The sequence below is a fragment of the Octopus bimaculoides genome, chromosome 26 (assembly GCF_001194135.2).
Source record: "Octopus bimaculoides isolate UCB-OBI-ISO-001 chromosome 26, ASM119413v2, whole genome shotgun sequence".
NCBI lineage: Eukaryota > Metazoa > Mollusca > Cephalopoda > Octopoda > Octopodidae > Octopus > Octopus bimaculoides.
The window spans coordinates 26,311,202-26,330,499 of NC_069006.1; the positions used below are offsets into that span (position 1 = coordinate 26,311,202).

At 33.7% G+C, this 19,298-nt stretch overlaps 1 protein-coding gene across 1 annotated transcript; it reads right to left on the bottom strand.

The window, feature by feature from the left end:
- Positions 1 to 1,765: 1,765 nt before the first annotated feature.
- On the bottom strand, positions 1,766 to 17,035 carry LOC106882124 (uncharacterized). Its single transcript, XM_014932685.2, has 13 exons — positions 16,954 to 17,035; positions 13,659 to 13,823; positions 12,448 to 12,523; positions 11,528 to 11,633; positions 10,306 to 10,429; positions 9,604 to 10,041; positions 9,190 to 9,318; positions 8,603 to 8,676; positions 7,082 to 7,150; positions 6,187 to 6,273; positions 4,894 to 5,138; positions 4,217 to 4,437; positions 1,766 to 3,471 (listed from the first exon to the last, which is right to left on the bottom strand). Exons 2-13 carry the CDS (start codon positions 13,800 to 13,802, stop codon positions 3,364 to 3,366), a joined length of 1,821 nt encoding a protein of 606 aa, XP_014788171.1. The 5' UTR covers positions 13,803 to 13,823; positions 16,954 to 17,035; the 3' UTR covers positions 1,766 to 3,363.
- Between the last annotated feature and the right edge of the window lie 2,263 nt (positions 17,036 to 19,298).

The window sequence follows — 19,298 nt, forward strand, 5'->3', positions numbered from 1 at the left end:
GGGGGGGGGGGGGAAGAATCGAGCAAAAAAATACATAGAGACTGAGTGATTATGAAGAGAACTGGTAAGTAGGGAACGACTAAGCAGTGAATGAAAATAGTGAATTCATTCTGAACAAATGGACATGTTTAGCTGAAACAATAGATTATCAGAGTTAAATGTAGGTAAAAAATAACTTTTATAAAAATGGTTGTATAACAAAATGAGGAATTTTTTTTATCATTAAAAAAATTTTTTGATGAATAACTTTTGTGGGTTTTTTTATTTTTATGAGAGTTGCACTGACAGAGCAGTTAAAGAGTGCTGGACACTAGGCAACGTGGACCACCAGTTTGTACTCTATCATGACTAGTAAAATGACGAGAGCTAAACAATAACTACAACCAAATATGTAGATTATTATGAGGCTTCAACACTATTTTTGTGTATGCAATGACACACACACACAAGATGCTTTTATTTGAACATGTTCAAGTTTATAACATTACTGGGTGCCACTAACTAAATGTCTAGGGACAAATGTTAATCATTTCAATTCTTCTCCAAAGGTTAAACCAATGTTTGGAATTAAGTTTTTGTCTGTCCCTGAATAAATTACTTCTTGGACTCCAACCATTTCTTACATTGACACAAAGTCATCCATTTATGAGAGAAAAGTGAAATCTCTCAAACACAAACAATCAAAACTCAGTTCACATTTAAATAATTTGTTATTTGTTCTACCAAAGCACATCAAGTGTTACTATTCGATCAATATAAATTACCTGACGTTATTGCTTTCCCAATTATGTTACCTGCTGTTTCTCTACAGTCAGGTCAGGTCAGGAGTGGAGGCATGTGCCATTGCATTCACCATTTGTTGGTATATTCCTGGGTTCTTCCAGGTGATCCTTTAAGTAGAGTCCCAGTCGGTCTCCAACTCCGTGAGATACTTCCTCATCTGCTGTGACTATGAGGCATGTGGTAGACCCATGTGAGCCGTCAACCCAGCCAGATCCCCAGTGAAGAGAACACAGTAAGCAGGGTCTGACTCAGAAGACCGAGCAGCATGGCTGGGACTCCCGAATCATATAGGGCTCATTTGGGATTTGATAAATTAGAGAAACATCACAAATCAAAGTGCATATGCACATAAATGCAATTGCTTTTTCTGCACAATAATTGAAGAAAAATCAGGAGGAAAGTAAGAATGAAACAGAATTAAATACAAAAGGAGGACATCGTTAATAATGCAATTTAAAAACTTTTAACAATGAAAGTTACAAAAACTAAAAAAAGAAAACATGAGTTGAATAACAATAAGAATCATAACAAAACCTTTTGTGATATATTAAGTTTTTTTTGTTTTTTTTTAACTATGTATGGTTGTTTTTTTTTTATATAATAAAAATGGTAAAGTAAAGAGCAGTTACTTAAATTTGATATAAAATTCGATACAAAAAAATACTAAAAAGTTTGTTCAACACCATTTATACATAATCTGCATTTTAGATAAAAATAATTAAAACAATTTCTATATCAATTGAAAGTACTTCTAAAATAGTCTACAAATAAAAACTCTAAAGTCAAAAAATGGTCTATATAAATATAAACTGTAAGTACTTCACATATAAAAGTTAATTTTCAAAGCGTTAAGCCAGTTTTAACTTAAAAATGTCAATTTTGTAAATTGAGAGGAGAGGCTGTATAAGTTGATGGCAATATATATTTCATATATTATATATATATATATATATATATATATATATATATCTGTGTTGTTTTATCAACTTCAGCTAAGTGAAAATCGAATGAATTTCTGGAAGGACTTAACTTAAGCCATTAAACTAAATATCATCTAGCCTGCTCTCTCCTGTTATCCGTACTATTTAAACCAAGCTTAAATAATTTTAAAAATTATATTATTTCCTTTGATTAGATACAAAGTCTTTAAAAAAATATATCTTTCATAAAGAAAAGAGCCATGTTAGACTAAATTGACCTCAGTATGTAACTGGCATTTTCTGTAATCTCACTGATTCACTGAGTGATGAAAGGTAAAGCTAACCTCAGTGGACGTAATGTAAAGGATTTAGTTTGATAGACAAGTGTTTCAGTCATATCAACCACACATCTAATCATAGTAACATTTTGATAATTACTAATTAATTACCGATACATTAACACATTTTAATGACTTGATATGATACTTTTAAAAAATAGATAAAAAAATCTAAAATATTCAGATAAGAATGGTTTAATAAAAACAGCTGTTAGGAAAAAACAAAAAAAAAAAAGACTGGGTAATAGTTACATATGTTATTGATCTTTAAATGATTCTTATTGATTATTACATATCAGCTGTAACCCTAGTTTCTAGGTATCAAAATAACTAATATAATATGCTAATATGCAATACCTGATTAGAGTTGTTCTGTAAAACACACACACACACACACACACAAACTGTGTTAAATCATTTTTAAATCAGTTAAAAGTTCTAACATAACCATACTTTTTTTATCAGGTACAGTATTGACTCATGTGTATCTGTATGTGTATGTATCTGTGTATGTGTATATCTATATATGTAGTGTGCATATATAGCTTCCATGACTTTCATAAACATTTTTTTTCACACTCAGAGTTGCTGAAGCATGGAACAAACTACCTGCATCAGTTGTTGGTTGGTGAGACATTGCATCCTTTAAAACTTCCATCATTTCTGAAAATTCGCCAACACTACACCTGATACCCCTCCCCCCACCATATGCATGCACACCTGTATATCATGACTCATACACTGCTCACTTTCCTGACTTTTGTACATAATTCTATCTACTGTACATAACACCTTTGACGAGTTGTAGTGCACCTGAGCACTATACACAATAATTTCATTATTATTATTATTATTATTATTATATATATGTATATGTCAGTATAGTGGTGTGTGTGCATGTGTGTGTGTGTGTGAGAGAGAGAGAGAGAGAGAGAGAGAGTAAGAATGTATGGTGACTGTGACTGAAGAAGTTACTGTATTAATCCCCCTCCCATCATGTGACAGGAAACGCAAGATCTATAGGGAAATTTTTCTAAATTTCTCACTTGCATAATCCCCACATTTTTTATGGTTACTGCTCAAGTATCTGTCAATAAATATAATACATTGTACTTATATGTCTATAAATATAAATACATATATAATATTATACATATGCACACATATATATATATCAATTTATAAATATCAGATCTATGAATCTATAAAGTATTTCTGATTTAAAATAACAATCAATGAATCCAAACAAAAAAACAAACAATATCTTTTCTTCTTTTTTTTTTCCTTTCAATTTCCATGACCACCTGAAGTACACCTTGGAGTTATACTTCTTCACCCCAGGTGGGCACAAGTTCACTTTCATTGTCAAACTCCATTCTATGTGAGGAACAAATTGAGGAGTAATGAGTTGATTGGTTGTTGATATTAGCCTGAGAAAAAGACAAAATATATAAAACACGTTTCAATGGTGGTTAAAACATCACAGATTTTAAAATATAATCTACCCCACTGCCTGACATCTTGGGCAAATATCTTCTCCTATAGCCCCAGACCGATTAAGGCCACACAAGTGGATTTGATAGAAGACAGAAACTAAAAGATGCCCGTCCTGTGTGTGTATGTGAAGAAACATCTACAAAAATGCCAGACCCGAGAGTTCACAGTGCACATCCGGGCAACACAGCACAACAGAGGCAACCTAAGAATCTCTGAAGCCATATTAAGACACCAACGGAAAGCAAACTATCAACAACAGAAGAGAGTTGCACTTCATCCTTCCACTGGTTTCTATGTTTGATGGAACATCAACCTTTACTGTCCCCAGTTCCTCTCTAAAATAAATGGAATTATCACACAATCAACCCCCCTTTGTAATGAATTTAACCCTTTAGCATTTAAACTGGCCATATCCAGTCCAAATATTCTGCTTTATGTTCAATCTGGCCAGACCTAGCCTCTCACACATACACTACAATGTCATTCTAAAAATAAACAATCATGCCATCGGAATCTTGAAGCTACGAAACAGTGCAGGATTAATTCAAAACTAAATGAGCATTACATTTGACAGAGTAATCAGAATGTTAAAAGTTAAAAAAAGACAAAAGCTGACAAGATCACTGTGAAAGTGAAACCAAGACTACAAGCTGATGACAGAAGAGAGTGTGTATTTACCTTCCAAGTACAATGGTTGCTCGACCAATTCAAAGCTGTCAAAGATGGATTTTGGAAAATCTTACACGGATTATATTCTGGGACTTCACAATGAGAGTAATTTTGGTTGAAGTCTCTTGGGAATGTTGTTGTTGTTAGGAAACCTTCGTCTTTTGAGTGTCGCAAATTCATTTCAGGAACAATCTGGAAGCCATTTCCTGTATTTCTGCTAAAAAGTTGAGCTGTCAAGAGGAGGAGAAACAATTCAGTCCAAAAAGTTTGCTTTTATTTTTTTCAATCATTATTCTTGTAATTATCATGCTAATTATCATGCTAATTCAGCCAGTTCTCTGCCTTAGTAAGGAAAATTGCTTAAAACCATTTCATCAGTCTTTACATTCTGAGTTCAATTCTGCCAGGGTTGACTTTGGTTTTCATCTAATCTGGGGCTGATACAATAAGTACCAGTTGAGCATTGAGGTTGACGTAAACAACTTACCCACTGCCTTGAAATTGCTGGCCTTGTGCCAAAAATATGAAATCAATATTTTCATGTTTCTTTTACATTTAAAGGCAGAGCACTGGTGGAATTGCCGTAATCGACTGTCCCCTTTTCCCAAAACTTTAAGCCTTGTGCCTATATAAGTAGAAAGGACTTTCATATTTCCCAATTGAACAATCAAAATAAAAAAACTTACCATCATCAATATCATCAATATCAATTACTTTCTTCACATCAACATTTTGCAGGTCATCAGTCAGTTTACTGCACTGAGCATCATTCTTCTCCAAAGCAGCAAGTGTCACTAAGGTCTTCTTTTGTTCAGCAGATAAACCACGCCACATTTTGGACACTTTAGAGGCTATGTCCATGTCATCTAATCGTTGTTCAAATGGTCGGTGTTTCATTTCTTCAACTATTTGTTTGTAAAAGAAGAAATAACTGGCAAAAAAAAAAAAGAGAGAGAGAGACGTGTAGGGCATAATAATGAGATGTGTATAATAGCTTGCTTTTATTTCTGATACTTGAAAGCAAAATAATACAATAATAATAATAATAATTACACAGCACATAGTTTGTAAATACAAAGCAAAATGTGACAGAATTCTGACAAGAAAATTTGGAAATGTTAATTATATAAGAATTAACCCTTTTGTTGCCATATCTATGATGAATTATACCCTTGGTTCTATGATACAAGCTCTGCCTTATGTGCCTCATGGGCATGCTCAAATATTTCGACTTCAAGGATGATGTAGCATTACTATCATCCATCTACAAACGCATCCAGAGCAAAACATACAGACCAGCAGAGAACACTGATAGAATCGGATTTATGTTTACCAATGTAATATCTCATCTGCATCAAAAAATTAGCTTAGCCATTTGCTGAAAATATATCAAAAAATTACCAAACAAAAAAAATTAGCACTGAGTGGAGGGGTCAACAGGATCAACTAAAACCTCTTAAAGCTGGTGTCCGTTCATGGCCATAGCTCAATAGCTGGAACCAGTAAGAGAATAATATAAAATACTTATACCAGGAAATGAATACATGAGACTTTGATATGAACCATATTTTCTGTACAGGCATTTTAACTTGAAGGCCAGAAGATTTATTGGAAAAGCTGACCTAAATAATGTTATTCTTTCTTTAAACTACCAACTATTGATTTACTTTTGTTCAATAAAAGCTATTTGCCTTGGTTCAATGTGTGTAGCTCTAGTCAAGGTACCACACACAGATCACTGCTGTGAACAGTAGGAACATCTTATAATAGACAAATGCTTTCATAGCTTCTATTGTTAGGTTGGAATTTTCTCATGAATTTGGTGTAGAGAATATCAAATTACTTCATTCTGTCAACAGGTATTGAAAGAATCATTGAGAGGTCAGTGTTCCTAGGGACATCTTTGATGACATAAATCTGTAGAAAAACAAAGAGGGAAAAGGAAAGAGAATTACAATAAGAAACATTTTGTTTCTTACCCATCAAAGTCTAGACTGTCTGTGCTCTTATTTAAGTAATTATCAGGAGGCAATGGAGATGATTCCTGCTTTGATTCAGTAAAAAATCTGGAACAAACAACAAAAAATAAAAATTAAATATAAAATATTGTGTTTAAAATTAGAATTAAGTTTCTGGCTTTGGGAAAGAGGGATGGCCTTCTGGCATGGATATAAACCAATTGTATTATAAGAATCCTGGGCTATTCAGCTGTAAAGGGTCTTCTTTCTTGGTATTTGTAGCCAAAAAGAATGCAGTGACATTCTTGAAACTAAACTGGATACAGGAGTGACAGAGAACAAATGAATGTTTCTCTTTCAGCAGCAATAGAATGATACTTTCCCAGGGTATTTATTGTATCTGATGCAAAAACATTGATAATATTTGTAATAGACATGAGGAAGGAGAACTAGAAAATTGTGATTTTAAAACCTTGACAAATAATATTGACACAGAAAATAGGACAACTTCATTGAAGGGTTCAAATTAGCAGAAAGATTCTGTTTAATTCACTCCTGAACTGAAACAACAGTGTCTGTGTGTGAGTGAAGTTCACATGAAGGGAAGCAGCTTCAACTGCACATCAAAATTACATTGTGGCCTAAGCTCCACAACGTCCTCCCTGCTCCTCATTCCTATTGTAGATGCCACTACATGGCTGTCCAACACACCAGAAATAGCAGCCAAATTTAAATTACACTTCAACATCTTAGAAAAGATGATATCTCATACTACGTTACATGATGTAGTCTTAGATACACAACAGTTTCAAAAACAAGAGGACAAGAAATTCATAGCTAAAACACATTCAGTGATTGGGGTCTTCTCAGATAACAACAATAGAGAATTACTTTTAAATAATTAAATTCTACTCACTTATCCAGTCTTTTTCTGCAAGTTGTTCCATGTTTAATGTTTCTGGAAGTATTCAGTTTTGTAACAGAGCTGCCAACAGGAACAAGTCCCCAAAAAAAAATGTGTAACGATGATATATATACAGTAGACCTTTTTACAGGTTTTTACTTGTAAAAACAAAGTCCTGAAATAACTCCCCCTCACCCGTATATCCAATAAGCCAATTAAAGAACTCATTAATAAAGCTCACTAGGGAAACGAGATGGAAAATTAGTAGCACATTGTTCTTTTTTGAAGTTGGGAAGATCTCGATACAGGAAAAAAAAGAAAAAGTAAAAAGTTTTTATTATCAAGATATCTTTAAAACCAGTTGATTTTGCAGATAATTACAGCATTTAAAGATAACAATGTACAATGGATAATAAGCTAACGAACGAGGATCCCGATGACAATAAAGTATTGTCGTTGAAATCAATGAGAAAGAAGTTAACCTGTTTCTAGGATACCAAAGTAACTTAATGCAGTAAAATCAAGAAAATATGGAAGTTGTTTTACAGAACTAAATGGAAAAACAATAAACCCAATAAACAATTGAACCATCACAAAAACTAAATGATGGGACTATTCTAAAAAGAATCCTCTATTGAATAGGGTATCCCAGGAAGCCATGTGCCTGACAGAAAGAAAAGCAGGTCAAAATGACCTTGGCTTAAATGCTTTTGATCACATTTACTTTCCAAGAGTATTTATTCAAACACTGTCTAAAGGTTGGAATGTTAATACTTAGCTCCCTTTTGTCGCTGCTTTGCTTTATCCCCTGCAGATGCAGATACTGAACTGTTGATGACCTTGGGCCTTGTCCAGCTCGACACACTACGGGATTTCTACGTCACCTCTCTACCACTTCCAAACTCATTGGATATTTTAGATTTGCAGCCAAATACCAGAGCTAACTACCTTGATGTGTATTAAGGAATTAACTCATGCCTCCTACACTCTGTTGTCTTGGACGATTATCTCTGTTGTGCCAGCAATTTCATGTGTGAGCAAGGAAGAAATATCGTTACCTTTATGTAAAACATGCATTTATACATTTCAAAGCTTCTTACATACACACAGCTAAATATACTTCCTAAACCGGTAAAGCCCAACTCTTAATTGACTTCTTGTTACATCTGTTTCTAATAAAGAAAATTCCTCAGCTAAAAGAACCAGTTTAACACTTGAAAATACTAAGAAGTATTATGATCCCAACAAAACAAAATTATCAAATAGTATCTCAACTGTTTGAAGAGGTGCACTTTTTGTCTACAACTGAAAAGAATCAAGTTAGAAACAAAAGAATACCAAGATGTTGTCTTCAGCAAAGAAACACAAATATTATTTTCATTTTCCCAATAAACAGCAGTTTCAGTTTTTCATCTCCAAATGAGACTGAACAATAACAGTTTATATATCTTGCTAGACTAAGAAATAATGATTGCTCTTAATTTTTTTGTTCATTTTTCATGAAAAAACAGAAAGAGAAAAATTGTTTCCTACCTTGAAGTAACTTTATCCATTTCATTGATATTTTCATTGCAAATCAGATATTTATTGGTATCATTATCAGGACTCTAAAAATATTTCAAAAATAAAAGATTTCATGCTCTTATGTTTTTAACAAACTTTATAAATAATAAAACTTTAAATAAATTTTGAATGAACAAAAGAAAATTAATAATTGTATAACTGTGTTGTAAACAAAAGTAAACTATTTATTGATATAAAAAGAGAATGTATGAATTGTTTTTGATTTTCACTAACTTATATATTTAGACAACAGTTTTGTAATTGAGAGATATGACCATGTACTAGAGGTTGTTTTTGTTGCTGTTGTCAATGAGTAGCTCTAATTAGTCGTGAACAAAGGTTCTTATAATTAAAGATAATCTAAAAACAAGGCTGGTCAGGCTTGTCCTAATGACTAATTATAGTCAATCACAACATTTAAATTAATTAGAAATAAAAATGCATTGAAATACAGTAACAAGTGAGGACATGTTCCAGTCTTGTAAGACCTCATCAGAAAAGTCTAATCTAACTGTTACACAACTTTAGAACGGAAAATGTAATGTGATTAAACTTACTGGCACATAAAGACCACAAGGCAAATAGTTATTAAGTTGTTTTATGCAGGGAGTTGTTATTGGTGATAATCCCAAATCAAAAATGGGAGGGCTCTTTAAAGGAGTGAATGTAGAAGTTCCACAAGACAGCTGAAAAAAAAAACAAAAAAAAAAACTTTACAATTAGAAGTAATTAAGAAGTTTATTATACAATCAAATAACAGTGAAAGGGATGTGGACCAGGAATCAAACTCAGAAACCTGACAATCATAAGCTGAGTACCCGAACCACTAAACCATGCCCCTTCATTATAAATGACTAACTTTGACATAAGACCACAAATTGGTAGAAAAAGAATAAGACTAAAAAATTAAATGGCATAAGTTGTTTTGATTGGTACTCTATTGTTTTGGAAAGAATTACAAGAACTGTTACCTGTCTTAATTGGAAATGGCTTCCGGAGATTGTAAAGTTGTCTTGATCTTTCTTTCCAGAAATGTCAAGCTTCTTTTTAGGGGTCTCAAATGTGGAAAATTGTAAGATATCAGAACTGGATGGGTGGGAAAAAGTAGACTCTTTTTTTATAATTGGCATTAACTCTTTCCCTATAAAAGGATCATATTTTTTAAGGAATTTGTCATCTTCTTTGGGTGTGCTATAACTATTATTATTATTATTATTATTAGATCCATAACAAAATTTCTGATTTAACAACTCATCAAATTTCTTCTTTTTGACAGGTGAAATTATCTGAATCTCTTCTTCATTTGCAAAGCATTTAGGATTCTTGCTTGGCCAAAATGGATAGTTGCTTCCAGTAATATTTGGGACCTCAGTTTCTTCAGATGCTACGGTTGAAGAGATTTGTTTTTCCTATAAGTAAAAAAAATATATCTATATTTATAATACATCCATCAGTTTTGATATTATTTTTAAACAACTTTTTATGAACATTGATGTTAAATACAATTAAAAACACTGCATTCTGATATTTTTACTCTGTGTACGCAACTGAAACAACTTTAAATTAAAAGAGATATATGTGTATAATACACAATGTATATATATTAAGAATGATAAAAGATATGTATTGTCTAAAGAAATATACATGAAACCATATAAAGCTTGTATATTAACCTGTGTTTCTGAGGCACTTTGAGATAAATCAAAACATCCAGTTACTGGTGAAACTTGATTATCCAATTCAAATATTTCATTTAAAAGATCATCTAAAAAATTACATTTCCTCATCGTCGAACTACTGTAAAATATAATGGAAAGATGAGGCAGGTTCTTTTCCAGCAAGCAGATATTAAAATATATTCTGGGGGAGAATTTAAATAATTTGTTTTCTAACTTTGGCACAAAACCCCCAATTATATGATATAAATGTCTGCTGTCCACATTGGCACCCAGAGGGTTGAGAAGCTAAGTTAATCCAGATGGGATTTAAGTGAAGAATGTAGAAGTAATACTAAAATCACCAAGCAATAATTTTCCGTTATTAGTTTTGAAGTAATTTCAACCTGAATAATTTGAGAAAAAACACATTCACAGCTTTGCGATGAAGAATTACAGCTTTTGTGGTCAACTTGAATAAAGACATTTATACTTAACATTTAATTTTGAGCTTTGTGCCTAAGTTATAAAACAAATACCTGAGTATTTAAAAACAAGATAAAAAAATACATGGAGTTCCCTATTAGTGTAAGGGAGATAATCACTTCTCCATACTATTTAATGGGAATAGAAGTTTGAAATTTAAAATTGAGGAACAAGGAAGAAAAAACATAAAATACACATATTTAATTTTCTTTTTTGTTTACATATTACTAAGATGTTAAAATTTCTAGTCTTAGGTAAAAATGTATAACATCATTTCATTTTTATTCGAAATCACCAGCATAACATAACCCCGCCAAAAATATATTACTTAAAAATTAATCAGTAAATGTAATTAATATACCAACTGATTCACATTTGGAAATAATATGATTATTCTGATCGAAGCAAAACAAACAAACATTTAAAATTCAATTGCCATTTAAAGTAAGGAAGATTGCAACAAATTGACAAACATTTTCTGAAACATAATGAAACAATTGCAAAAAAGGTCTAAAAACAAAACTTGTGCACTTATGGCCATATCCAGCCCAAATATTCTATGAGTTTTATGCATTAACTGGGCAGATCTTGCCTCTCACACCTATCCTACAATATCATTATAAAAATAAACAGTAACTTCATTGAAATCTCTGAAGCTATAAGAGAACGCATGATTAATTCAAAACAATACAAACGAACAAGTATCATATTTGACCAATTAATCTAAATGCTAAAAGGTTAAAACCTTATTTACCTTGAAAATATTCCAGCTTGCTTTGCTGAAAATTCATTCCTGACCTCATTGATATCAGATAAAATATTACTTGTCTCTGGAAGTAAACCACTGTCAACAAATTTCTCTGAATAAAACAAAAATAGTCAAAATTATAATAAATTATACGATGATAATGACAAAAGAATAATAGATTTTTGACAATTTTTAGCAATTCTAAAGTGGCAAGCTTGTAGAATCATTAGCAGACTCGACAAAATGCTTAGTGGCATTCTGTCTGTCTTTACATTGTGAGTTCGAATTCTGTCAAGGTCAACTTTGTGTTTCATACTTTCAGGGGTGATAAAATAAGTACCAGTTTAGTATTGGGGTTTACGTAATCAACTTACCCCTGACCCCAGAATTGCTAGCCTTGTGCCAAAATTTGAAACTAATATTTCTTAACAATTCTAAGTCAGCAAGCTGGCAAAAATCATCAACACACCAAGCAAAATGCTTAGCAGCATTTCATTCATCTTAATGTTCTGAATTCAAATTCCACTGAAGTCAGCTTTGCCTTTCAGCCTTTCAGGGCCAATAAAATAAGTACCAGTTGAGCACTGGGGTTGACTTACCCCCTCCTCTGATATTGCTGGCCTTGTGCCAAAATTTGGAATCAATATTTTTTAACAATTCCATTCTCCAATAATTATTATAAGTTCAACACTAAAGACAATCTGGTGGTGGAACATATATTTTTATTTCATCTACTGGAGTTTTTTTAAAACATAAACCCCGAGAAAGAAGAGAAGTTTTAATCTCAATTTAGTGAAAATTTAACTAGATTCTCTAATTTACAGTAAGGATAAGAATATATTAAACAACAAGACATAAGTTACAAATGATTTACACAGAATTACATTAAAAAAAAAACCAAGGATAATTTTTAGAAATAACTTTACTTTTTTCTGATAGGAAATTTGCTAAAATGGATTCCAAGAAGTTGATGTGATTGACAGTTTCTTGAAGTATATGGGCCTGAAAAATTCAACAGCATTCAATATTTTTGTGAAGGCAGTTTAAAACATCCCAAATAGCAATAACAGATAAAAAAAAAAAAGAAAAGAGAGAGAGAGAGAGAATTAAGTTCACAAGCATATCAATAATACATAAAAAGATTTGCTATGTTTATGCTGGAAAGAACAGAGGAAAGATCACTTCAAGAATGGGGGAGGATACATTTCTTTAAGATTTGGATGATTTTCTTCGAAAGAATTTTAAATAGCAACATCTTAATTCATTTTGTATTTAATTACAAACAGTTCCATCTTTCATTCTGTGGAGATGCATAGCTTAGTGGTTAGGGATGTTGGACTCATGATCATAAGACTGTGGTTTCAATTCCTGGACCAAGCAACACATTGTGTTCTTGAGCAAAACACTTCATTTCACATTGCTCCAGTCCTCTCAGCTGGCAAAAGTGAGTAATCCTGTCCAGATGGGGAACATATATGCCACAGAAACAGGGACTCTGGCCGTATGAGTTTATATAACTCAGGGAGGAGCTTTATTGTCTTTTATTCATCTTTCCTTTTGGCTCCACACACAGATATGATTGGCTTTAATGCAGCATCTGTTTCTGCATGGTGTTATATTTAAAACAAGCAACTTCTATCACTGAACCACGACATACCAGACACTGGTGTCAGTGGGTTTATATCCAGTAGCTAAGTTGACTTACAACATTCAACATGTATATTTTGAAAAACATTCCAATTCGCTTAGCAAATCTAATTAGTCCACTAGCTGGAAGTTAGCGACAGTTTAATGAGCAGAATGTGAAATGGTGGCGGAAATACAGGAAAATATTGCTCTAATGGCGATAGGAGGGTTATCTGTTTTCCATATCAAGATGGATTAAGATCAAAGTATAATGGCATACAAAGTTGTAACAGGGTTGATAAAAGGACAAGACATCCAGTAAAGAGAAGTAAAATAGAGATAATGATGATTTTTGAATGTTTACACTATAAACAATGTCGACTTGTATACCAGAAAATATGGTAAAACAGAAGTAAAATAAGGTGGCATGGAATGTGTCATTTAACAGGCCAATCTTACCAATTCCAACATGAAGAGAGTCAGGATATTTAATAATCTGATAAAACCTAACCTTTGAGTATTTCTTCTTGGACTTTTTCTTATTTGAAGCATCTGTTATCATTTTCAATGTGTTGTATCCATTGGCAACACTCGCACGCCATTTTGCATCTGACTGCCTTCGTCTTACACGGACTGAATTAGTGCGTCGAGCCATGTTGGGAAAATTTTTAATTTACTGTTCGAAAAGGTAAAATAGTTGAAAAATAAAAGAGATTTCAGTAAATAATTTACAGGTAATTAATTTAAATAATAATTCCTACCATACAACCATAAACCTTCACGCCATATGTCTTCCCTTATTATTGGCTTCAAATTTTGGCACAAGGCCAGGAATTTCGGGAGATGGGTTAACTTGATCATATCAACTTCAGTACTCAACTGACACATTTTACTGACCCCCAAAAAATGAAAGGTAAATCAACCCCAGCAACATTTGAACTCAGAAAGTAAAGTTAGATAAAATGCTGCTCAGAATTTTGTCCAACACAGTAACAATTCTGCCAGTTTGCCATCCTACCTTCTGTTGTAAAGTGGTCTTTTGCCATTATTGTATCTGTCCTTTGGCGACAGTTGTTGCTCTGACAGATATTGTTATATTTCAAGTCATCAATAGAATGGTTCTATCTGGCACTGTACGACCCCCCTATAAGAGAAGACACTTGATGCCCAAGATGCCACATAGTGGGACTGAACCCAGACCCATGTGGTTGGGAAGCAAACTTCTTATCACATAGCCACACCTGCGCCTATTTAACTCAAACTTATATTAACTGCACATTATCATCATCTTCATCATTTAACGTCCATTATGGCATGGGTTGGACAGTTTGACCAGAGCTAGAAAGCTGGGGAGCTGCACCAGACTCCAGTCTGATTTGTCATGGATTTCCATGGCTGGATGCCCTTCTTAATGCCATTTTAGAAATTCTTACCAGTTGAATTAAGAAGCTATTAACAGAGATGTTTTTTTTCTACACTACTTTTATCACCAGTTTTATCATGAATTACTCTTGTTTCATTTTATTGTTTTTATCTCCACAACTTACAAACATTTGCACCATTTCAAAGTTAGTAAAACAAAGAATAGATTCATTATTATCAAAACACACCAACTTTGTTGAAATTATATTTATCAAATCTTGCTGAGATATATTTAGAAAAATTATATTTTAATACAAGAGAAAATTGTTCACATGCTATATACAGAGAGAGAGGGGGGGATATCTACACTGGCGAGAGAGGGGGGTATCTAGACTGACGAGAGAGAGAGGAGGACGAAACACACACGCGCGCGCGCATATATATATATATATATATATATATATATATATACGAGGTTGACACCACATAAAAACCATTCATCCTGCCGCCATGTAAAAGGTACCCAGTATATTCTGTAAAGGTTTGGCATTAGGAAGGGCATCCAGCCATAGAAACAATAGCAAAACAGATAATTGGACCCTGATGCAGCTTTTCAGCTTCTCTCGGACCGTCCAACTTATGCCGGCACAGAAAAAGGACTTTACACACGCACAAGTTATTGGGTAATCGAAAGAAAGTAGCACTCAGCATGTTCGGCAGGAATTACGTATATTTAATTTTGACACAGATCTATAAGCTTTGTGAGTTGCAGATGTCTTTATGTATGTGTTCCCTCTCTACTCTTTGTCAACCGGTGTTGGTTTGTTTGTATCCCTGTGACTTATCCGTTTGGCAACAGAATAAGTACCAGACTTCAAAACAAAAAAAAAACAAAAATAAAAATAAACGTAAATCCAGGGTCGATTTGGTCAACTAATACCTTTCAAGGCAGTAACCCAGCATGGCCACAGCTCAAAAGATTTCCCCCCATTCATTTTGTTTTCTTGCCCCGTAACCCCCGTCTCTGTCTGTCTTTCTCTCATTTTCTCCTTTTATCTTACACTCTCGTCACATCTTTATTTTTATTCTATTTTCTCTTTCCCTTCATTTTAATTCTTACTCTCCCTTCTTCTCCCTCCCTCTCTTTACCTATCCATCTCCACCTTTCTATCATTTTATGTATCTACGTTACATACCCCCCCCCACTATTTATCCACCCCCGTCCTGCCATCTGAGATCGTTTTCTAATTTGAATCTTTAACGGTTTTCGTCCTTGTTTATGATTGACCGTTGACATCACAAACAGCAACAGAACACGTCATATTTTATGTCAACCGTTTCTGACAGGCTTCTTTCAAAAGTCTTTCAATATAAACGTTGCTCTACTCAGATGATCGCAGAAAACTATAAACTGTTCGTCTGTACTTTAATTAGTTACAGTCGTTCGACCAAGAAATGTTAGAAACAACAGCCAAATCACCCTCAAACTTCACAATACACATCTAAACAATGGACGAAGATACAGTAAAAAGTTGTTTAACTGAAAACTGTCTTTATTTTCTAATAAATTAGTTTTATACAATAATTATTAAATCTTTTGACCCACAACCATCTTGAGGCCCTCTTTGCCCTCGATGTCCAAACTGCTGGAGGCTCTGGTCGGGGAACGGGCTGCGAAACCCCTGCATCCAACTTCCACTGGGAGACACCTCGCTCTCCAGCCAGCCCCCTGGCAGTCACTGACCAGAGCCGCGTACTTGGAGAGCTTCCTTTCAAAAGCTTCTTCCTGGCGATCTTCCCATGGGACATTCAACTCCAGCAGCACCACTTTCCAGAAGTTTATCATTTAAATATATATGAGCATCTCTAGGTATATAATTATACGCATGAGAAGACATACATAAAACGAAACATACAAATCTGCACACATACATACATACATATATACATACATGCATACATACAAACAAAAATACCCTGTTGTTGATGTTGAAATTCCAATGAAGGAATCTTGGATCTAGGTTAGAAACCGGTTCTTTCTCTGTTGGCAAGAAATCTTGAAGTAAAACTGAATAATGACATACATACTCATATACATACATGCACATATACATACACATAAACACACACGGACATAAAGTCATTTACACACACACAAGCAATCTAAATAGAATATCTTTGAGAAATACTCTGACGAAGACATTGTTATTGTTTAGGGTTACGGTCATCTCTGAACGGACAGCCTTAGAATCACAACATTCCAACCGTGATCATCCTTCCTCGGATTCAAGTATAAACGTATCTTGGACTACATCCTCACCTTTTAAGGGGGTCATTTAGCTGGGGTTTCTTTCTAGAATGTCGATTAACCATTCAATTCGTACTCAAGATGTTATTAAAATACAAATTCTGATCGTTTTAAAAACAGATTTTTTTCTACTTACCTCCGGAGGGACTTTAAAACATATACACACACGTGTTTATATATATTTATGTATATATATATATATATTTATATCTGTGTATATGTATATATATGTATAACTATATGTATATGATATATATTTATGTATATATGTGTGTTCATATAAATATGTATATATTATATGTATGTGTGTGCATATAAATAAAATTAGAATATATATTCTGTGTATACTATATATATATATATGTATGTATATATGTATAAATGTGTTTGTGTGTGTTTAAGTGTATAAATATGTATATACTGTATATTATATGTGTGTGTGTAAATATATATATATATTATATATTATATACATGAGTATATATATATAAACATCTATGTATAGCAGAACCGAAGTGATTGATTGAGAGAAGGAACGTCTGCTCGAGATAATGGCGCGCCAAAAGATGAAGTTGTATTTGGGAGATCGTCTGCTTAGGTTTACTCTCAACCAATCAAAATTCACCGTTCAACGAACAGAAGCGTTCAATGAAGTAGACGTCAAAGAAATTACGAAGGTTCACGTTATATGAACGGTTGTTGTTGCTGTTGTTTAACCCCAGGACAATCCAGATCAAGTAGAACTACGTTTGTTCAAAAGTATTCCACCGATGGCCCTTCCGTCTTTCTTTTTTTCCAGATAAATGTCTCTCTGACAACATTATCCAATATATTCTATTCTTTTTAAGGGTGTGATTTTGAAGGAAAGTTTGGCTGCTATTTCTAGCAAATCATGCAATCTTGATTTATTTCTTAATGTTTAGCTACTGGTGAGCGCTGACACAACAGAATCCTGAACAGTGACCCTTTCAACCACTATGTCCTTACTTTTCGAAAGACTGTAGAGTGCCATTTGAGAGAAACATGGCTGGTATTTTTAGAAGTTTGAGAACCGTTTGTTGGCTCCTTTGACTTGATGTTTCCGTGAACCACCGCAGCTTCGTCACATGTAGCGGCCGTCATCTTGAACGTCCGTATCTGACCAGTTTTAAAAGTTGTCTGCAATGTCTGAACATTTAATTTTATTTTATTTTTACGTGATTTTTTTCACTGATGACTTCTCTTCTTATATCGAACAACCTTTTATAGATATAGATCTCTAATATAAGAACAAGTTCGGTGAGAGAGAGAGAGAGAGATGCTCTCTCTCTCTCTCTCTCTCTCTCTCTCTCTCTCTCTCTCTCTATATATATATATATATATATATATATGGAAAGAGAGAGAGAGAAAGAGAAAGAAAGAGAGAATGAAAGAGGGAGAGAGAATAAGAAAGAGAGACAGAGTTGAAGCTACTTTGGGACGAAGCCTTTTAGATAACAATAACCGGAGCTGATATAATAAGCGAAGTGTGTTTTGACATGACTGTTTGATAACGTTATCTATGAATATAAGAGGGTTCCACCTGATCCAGATTAGGGTGGAGAAGTTACTCGATCTGTTATTCGTATGAACAAAATGCTGATACTGTTGTTGTTTAGCCCTAGGTCAATGCTGGCTCAACAGACCTTTGGTCAAAGCTGTCCCAGCAATGACTTTTTTTTTCTTCAGTTAAGTTGAATCTGAGACTTCAGTAGAAACATGGGTTGTTCTCCCTCTCTCTTTCTACCTTTCTGGTTATCTGTCCGTCTGTCTGTCTGTCTGTCTACGTCTGAGTCTAATTCACCTGTCTGTTTATCTGTTTGTCTGTCTGTCTGTCAGCATCATACAAGAAATGAGCTTCTAGTTACTAAAACTGCTGGAAATAGCAGGCAAATGTCTCTTGAATCTTAAATAACAGGACTTCTTTGGCTGATTTACATTGAAACCTATTTGATCATAGACCTGGCCAGTCAGGGCTGACCTGGGGCTAAACAAAAAAAAAATAACATTTTTAAAACTCATTGCATCATTCCAATCAATGGATCAATAATTTGCTACAAAAAATAAATGCAAGATAAACCAGAGTTTCAAGGTTAAACTATTGATTCCGCAAGGTCAGTTGTATTTGAACCACTGTCCAAATATACTGACACAAATATGGGAGACAAACATCGTAGGAGCTCAAATGGACTGCACTCACATCACAACCAGTTAGGCTTTAGGAAAATGTAAAGAAACATGAAGGCAATGCACTTGTTTCTACCCCAAAACACAAGATGGTCATGGTTGGAACATCTTTGATCATAGGTTATCACAATCAGGAATGACCTGGGGCTAAACAATTACTGGTATTGTTATGTCTGCAGAACTTCATGATGGTCTTTTTTCTTCTATTCTTTTATTTGTGTGTCATTAGACTGTGGCCATGCTGGGGCACTGCCTTGAAGAACTTTTAGTTGACTG